We start from the raw sequence: 7,129 nt of genomic DNA, 5'->3' as shown, positions 1-7,129 counted from the left end.
ATGTCGTAAAAAATAATCCACCTCTTGAAATCGATAGAAACCAGCACCGATGGCTTAGGCCACCACGAGTAACGGATCCGGCCCTGAACGTTTGTGTCGCCGAGACCCTCTGCCACCCAACGCAGCCGCGCAAAACGCTCCGACAAGGAGGCTCCGGTTCGTTGTTTCCGCTCAACTCGAGATGTTCAACTCGAGAAGTTCAACTCGAGAAGTTCAACTCCCTCGCCTGGTACACAGGAGGCTTCGGTTCGTTGTTTCCGCTCAACTCGAGATGTTCAACTCGAGATGTTCAACTCCCTCGCCTGGTACGCAGGAGGAGCCGGGAGCCCAGCGACCTCGGTGGGTGGCAAGGGGGGGTCGCGTGAGTCAGGGTTGGTGGACTCGCGCAAAGATGGGAATAGGAAGTGAACGATTGTCCGGGTGAAATTATTTGCTCAGATCAAGAGAAGGCTCAGTTAAGGTGGTGAGATGTTAACGACCTCGCCTGGTGTACAGGAAGTCGTGGGTTTGATCACGACCCTGACGCCTGCTGCTGCTGTATATTTGGAGTCTGCGTGTCTCTCTCTCCCCCCTGTGGTCGCGCGGATTTTTCCTCCGCGTCCTCTGGGTTTTCCCCTCCACCTTTAGAGACATTCCCTTTAGAGCATTTGGCCACTATACATTTGGGGCCGTCCATAAATGACGTCACGCGATTTTGGACGATTTCTGACCCCCCCCCCCCTATCGTCACACGGCGTCACAAAAAGTCAGAGCCCCCCCCTCAAATATGACGTCACAAAGCTCTGCCCCCCCCCCCCCCCCCAAAAAAAATGTACATGCTTCAAATCGCTTTGAACTATTGTCATTGTAGTGCGTATTTAGTGTGGCGCTGCACTCTGATGTTGTAGGAGAAAACATTTATTACAGAGTATATTTAATCAAGTACAACGTATTGTCTATATTTATTTAAAGTTGCGCATTTTGATGTGACGTCATATTTTCTCAAACCACCCCCGTCACACATCGTTACAAATGTCTGACCCCCCCCCCCCCAGGTGTGTGACGTCATTCATGGACGGCCCCTTACCACGTGATCAGCCACTTTGTTGAGATATCATTTGTTGCTTCTGAAAAAAATAGCTACAAAGCCGCTCAGTGGGCTTTACCGAGGTGTAAAAAATAAAAAATAGTTAAATATCTTCACAGAGCAATTCTCACTCACCCGGCCGGGCGAGCGAGTTGAGCTGCACCGCTCGTCGCTCTAAACGCTCGTGCACCAGGCGACGATTTGATTTGTTTGGCTGTGTTGGGTGGTGGAGGGTCTCACGACACAAGATTTCGCGCCAAATCATTACGCAGCGGCCTGAACCCAAAAAAAAACGATCAATCGTGACACTCGCTGCAAATCCGTGCCCCGCCCCCCCCCCCCTCCCTCCCTCCCTCCGTGTTAAACTTCACGTTGTTATAACGTCACCCAGCGGGGCTGATGTAACCTAACGAGACCAGGGAGGAAAAACAGAACGTCGGCCCTTGCCATAACGGAATTGACAATCCTCGAATAAAGGAAGCCTTCATCTTTGGTAGAAGGGAAGATATGACCGGTGCCTTTCCAGAATAGTCAAGTCCGGTAAAAACGCAAAATCTGACCTGGGTGTAACAGAATCGTCCGTTCTGGTGAAACAGAGGGCCCAGTTGCCATCGAACAAAAACCCTCAACCTCGTTGATCGGAGTCATCGTCCACTCTGTTTCTGATGGGAAAAAATCCAATCCTTTGGCGTAACCACAAATCGGAATCGCCATGACGGAAATGGCGACGTAACGGAAATGCGAATTCTTTGCGCGGCACGAGGCGCGGCGGCGCGCGCGTCGCAACGGAGGACAATGTCCATCTGTAGGGAAAACATGTAAACTGCGACCTCGTCGTCATCGTCGGTCAACACGAAAACGTGCCACGGAAACCCGCCAATCGCGGAGGTTTAGTCCCGCGCTGAGAGACGGCGCGGTGACGGCACGACCACCGGCGTCGCTCCCGTGCGGGAACCGGTGACCTCGGTTCGACAGTAGCGATGTCATCGCGAATATTAATAATGTGAATTTACAATAAACATCGGTATATACGCACGGAAGTGACCTCGTGATAACGGTGGGGGGCGGAAAGTGAAAACTTGGTAATGTAATGGAAGCGATGACCTCGCCGTAACGGAATATACACACGCGCGCATCGGTAAGTACGAACCCAGGCCGAGTTAATACGTCGAACCTGGTATAAACGAAAAGAGTTACAAAAATAAACCTCATTATTAGGTAAAAAATACATGAACCCGCAGTCAAAACGGAAAATACACACCCAGATAAATTACACTAAGCGCGCAGTTTAACCGACTGGTTAAACCTCGGCTTAGTGGATAACTTAAACCTTGGCCTAGTGGACAACTTAAACCTCAGCCTCGCGGACGACTTAAACCTCAGCCTAGCGGACAACTTAAACCTCGGCCTAGCGGACAACTTAAACCTCGGCCTAGCGGACAACTTCAACCTCGGCCTAGCGGACAACTTCAACCTCAGCCTAGCAGGCAACGCAAACCTTGGCCTAGCAGACTGGTTAAACCTCAGCCTAGCGGACAACTTAAACCTCAGCCTAGCGGACAAGTTAAACCTCAGCCTAGTGGACAAGTTAAACCTCAGTCTAGCGGACAACTTAAACCTCGGCCTAGCGGACAAGTTAAACCTCAATCTAGCGGACAACCTTGGCCTAGCAGACTGGTTAAACCTTGGCCTAGCAGACAAGTTAAACCTTGGCTTAGTGGACAACTTAAACCTCAGCCTAGCGGACAACTTAAACCTTGGCCTAGCAGACTGGTTAAACCTTGGCCTAGTGGACAAGTTAAACCTCGGCCTAGCGGACAAGTTAAACCTTGGTGTAACAGAAATGTTAAACTCACTGCAACTGCGGTCAAACGGAGCTCTACCACTCGGGTAGAGACAGAGAGAGAAAGAAACTCAGGGAGACAGAGAGAAACAGGGAGACAGAAAGACACAGAGAGACAATGGGAGACGGAGAGATACACAGACATAGGGGGACAGAGATTGGGACAAGGACACTATCCAGTTCCCGTGTCTTCGCCGCGTGTCTCCACGTGTCTCTCCGCGTGTCTCGACGTCTCCGTGAATTTTCTCAGAAGTGAAATTGGCCGTCGCGTGCCAACATCACATGACCTCATCAAGCCACCAGCCACGGGGTCTGACCCTGGGAGGTCATGGGGTCAAGGGGGAGAACATTTTAAATTAACGATGTCCAATCATCAGCATCACGATCATCATCAAAAAACACCAACAGCATCAGCATAATCATCAGCATCAAAGGCTGCAAACAAATCATGTTTGTATGTTGAATTTATTTTTCACCATATGTAGCCAACCGTGCTAATCGCCACCAACACTCATCATAACCCATCACCACCATCACCCATCACCACCATCGCCCATCATCACCACCACCAGCCATCATCACCACCATCATCACCACCATCACCACCTATCATAACTCATCACCACCATCATCCATCATAACCCAACCGTGCTAATCGCCACCATCACTCATCATAACCCATCACCAACATCATCCACCACCACGACCCATTCTCCGTGAATTAACGCGCTGCCCGGTACCTTTTGCCAGCATCCTGGAACCGGCAATCCGTCTTCTCCCTGGTCACGTGCATCACGCGAGTGAGGGGGTGGAGGAGGGGGAGAGGCAGAGTCAGAATCCCTCCAACGGAGTCGCTGCCGTGCTCAAAAAATTTGGCCGAATTCGAGAAAGTGGCACTGCCAATCAATCCATTGGGATTGGGCGTAGCAGCAGCAGCATCTGCAGCTGCAACTGTATCCCCCTACTATGACAACGATACTCCTCCGCTTCGATCGAGAAAAAACTTTGGAGCGGTTCTGACATTTAGTGTCTATCTTCTTGGTTCTTTCGGTAAAGTCACGTAGAAGGGAAAAAATAAAAATAAAACATAATAAAATACAATTCTCACGACGTTTCGGCCACAACGCAAGCAGCCGTCCTCAGGTGAAGAACAGGTCTGTCGGAAAGACAGCGTCTGAATGAATGTCGGAAAGACAGGGTCTGAATGAACGCTGTCTTTCCGACAACCCTGTTCTTCACCTGAGGACGGCTGCTTGCGTTGTGGCCGAAACGTCGTGAGAATTATATTTTATTATGTGAAAACTTGTATTATTTAATTATTTCCCTTCTACGTGACTTTACCGAAAGAACCAAGAAGATAAATCCCTGCAGTCACGAAATCTTTAAATCGAAATTTAGTGTCTAATCAACAGAGTTGGGCTTTGCTTGAACCGATGCCAGTAAGCTCCCCAGATGTGTATGAGCAGTGAGGGTCGAAACCGGTCCAGAGATGTTGCTCGTGTTGAGCCAATGGCTTTAAGCGAGCCCAACTCTGCCGATGAGACGTTGAAACCCCGCTCGGTGGGATTGCACATCGCGGCAATATTGGCAGACGGGGCCTACGGATGTCGGATCCAACTCCCTCCCCGTGGGCGTGTGGAGGAGCAGCCGTGCCCCTGGCACGCCAGGAGAAGGCGGTGCCAGCAAAGCGTTCGGGATAATCTCCATCCGTCCGTTCCGTCTGATGGGATAGAGCGTTGCTCCCTCGCACGCACACGCGCGTAGATCTTTTTGGCTCCCGGTATCCTCCCACGCCGGTGGTAAACGACGCTCGTTATGAATTGACTGAAAGCTTCATGATACGTGGAGGATCGCGTAGCTTGGGCGATCCCTGGTAGCGTCGTTGGCGTCTCTGCGATAATGAGAGATGATTCATCGGGCGATTTTGCCCGATGATGCTTTATGTAATCACGAGCGAAACGTCGAATTCAAATTGCAAATGTTGTGGATTTACTCCGCAACACATTGGTGGGCTGAAGAAGTAACTAACTGGCACGTTCTGTTTACGTGACAAACCTTACTCGTTGGCTGTGTCGGGTGGTGGCGGGTTAACGACACATTTATTATTATTATTATTTACACGCTTTTAATTAACCCACTCCTCTGTCTGTTGTATCCTCAAATCTTGTAACTAAATGTTTTCCCACTTCCCAATGTGGTATCGACTGCAAACTTGGAATACTTATGTCATACTGATGACAATACTATATTCTATCATTACAAAAATAAAAAACATTATTTTTTATATGTTATGTTTCGGCTTGGCTCTAATTGTCCACGCTCAATTGGCCACGTTGTGGAAAGCTTCGGGGCCACTTCCTGGAGTCGTGGAATTCTTCTATTACTAGTACGGTACATTTCATTAAAGCGTGTTTTTAAAAAAGTGTTTTTAAATATTACTTATTTTTCACTCAAGCGATGTAAACCGAATTTTTATTTTTATCTTTCGTGAATGATATCGGTCGCCAAAGCCTACGTGGGGTCAAACCGCGAGAGGTGATTTTACGCAAACGCCTTCAAGGGCCTCGCGGTCGCTGTCATCGGCCGCATTGCTGTCGGAACCAACGCACGAGACCTCGCTGGGTGAGAGTGAGAGAGGCCGTGGGTGAGAGTGGGTGAGTGTAGGTGAGTGTGGGTGAGTGTAGGTGAGTGTGGGTGAGTGTGGGTGAGTGTGGGTGAGTGTGGGTGAGTGTGGGTGGGTGTGAGAGGGTGAGTGTGGTCGTCATCCCTCGTGGGAGCGACGATCCACTCGCCCCCCCCCCCCCCCCAGGGATATTCAGACTCGCTCGCCGGAGCCAGGAAACGTTACACAGCCAGTACTAGTCAGTGGGGGGGGGGCTGTCGGTGGGGGGGTGGGGGGGCTCTGTCGGTGGGGGGGCTGTCGGTGGTGGGGGGGGGGGCTGTCGGTGGGGGGGGGGGGGCTGTCGGTGGGGGGGCTGTCACTGGTGGGGGGGCTCTGTCACTGGTGGGGGGGCTCTGTCGGTGGGGGGTTTACAATGATCGGAAGGGGGGGGCGTTAACTGATTGAGATTTAGGGTCAGAGGTCAACGTAACGATATCTAGGGGTGAGAGGTCAGTGGTCTGTAGCATCACGCGGCATGCACGAAGCACGAGGGGAGGGGCGAAGGTGAGGAGGGGAGTCAATGCAGTTGGGAGTGAGGGTGGGGGTAGGTGAGGGAAGGGGTGAGCTGGTGGGTGAGTGGGGGGCGAGGGGAGGGGTGAGTGGGGGGCGAGGGGAGGGGTGAGTGGGGGGCGTACCAATGGGCAGGGGGCGTCAATGCCGTCGAGACCCGGCAAGCCAGGGTCCCCCTGTCCCCCCTTAGTGCCGCGGGGTCCCTGGGGTCCGTTAGGGGGTCACACAGCCAGAGGGTTAATAGGGAGGAGGAGCGGGGGGGGGGGGGTCAGGGCTTAAATAATCAACACGGGGGTCCAAGGGGGATCCTCTGGAAGGGGTCACCTAGAGGAGAGGGGTGAAAGGGGGTAGGGGAGGGGATAGGAAGGGGGGTACCTGCAGGAGGGGTCGGAGGGGATTAGAAGGAGGTGACCTGAAGCAGAGGGGTTAACAAAGGGGATACCCGGGTAGGAAGGGGGGTACCTGCAGGAGAGGGGTAGGAGGTGAGGGATTATAAAGTGGGTACCTGCAGGGGTAGGAAGGGGGTACCTGCAGGAGGAGGGAGGGGGGACGAGGAGGAGGAGGGGTTAGAAGGGGTTGCCTGGGTTAGAGAGGGGATACACTCGGATGGTGTTGACCCCACCGGGACCCCTGAGCTCAGGGGGGTCCCAGCTGCACTCGGGGTCCATACCAGGGCGCAGGGCGCGTCCAGCCCGGGGAGGCCCTGATCCCCTTTATCCCCTCGGGGTCCCCTCCTTCCTCGGAGCCCCTCCTCACCCTGGGCCAAGCAGCAAGGGGGTCAACAAGCGGGTCAGCAAGGGGGTCAACAAGGTTGTCAGCAAGGGGGTCAACAAGGGGGTCAGTAAGGGGTCAACAAGGGGTCAACAAAGGGGTCAACAAAGTGGTCAGTAAGGGGGTCAGCAAGGGGTCAACAAGGTGGTCAGCAAGGGGTCAACAAGGGGGTCAACAAGGGAGTCAGTAAGAGGGTCAGCAAGGGGTCAACAATGGGGTCAACAAGGGGTCAGCAAGGGATCAAAAAGGGGGTCAGCAAGGGGTCAACAAAGGGGTC

At 52.7% G+C, this 7,129-nt stretch overlaps 1 protein-coding gene across 1 annotated transcript in view; it reads right to left on the bottom strand.

Annotated features, from left to right (window-relative positions):
• Positions 1 to 2,875: 2,875 nt before the first annotated feature.
• LOC144942475 (uncharacterized) overlaps positions 2,876 to 7,129 on the bottom strand; it is a 34,241-nt gene continuing 29,987 nt past the window's right edge. Inside the window, exons 19-21 of the mRNA XM_078869342.1 lie at positions 6,207 to 6,284; positions 3,650 to 3,688; positions 2,876 to 3,227 (exon numbers count right to left, since the gene is read on the bottom strand). Coding sequence (XP_078725468.1) covers positions 3,201 to 3,227; positions 3,650 to 3,688; positions 6,207 to 6,284 — 144 coding nt within the window. The 3' untranslated portion in view covers positions 2,876 to 3,200. The remainder of the gene's footprint in view (positions 3,228 to 3,649; positions 3,689 to 6,206; positions 6,285 to 7,129) is intronic.

The sequence above is a fragment of the Lampetra fluviatilis genome, chromosome 27, assembly GCF_964198595.1.
Source record: "Lampetra fluviatilis chromosome 27, kcLamFluv1.1, whole genome shotgun sequence".
Lineage (NCBI taxonomy): Eukaryota > Metazoa > Chordata > Hyperoartia > Petromyzontiformes > Petromyzontidae > Lampetra > Lampetra fluviatilis.
This window is presented reverse-complemented; position numbering and strand designations above follow the sequence as displayed.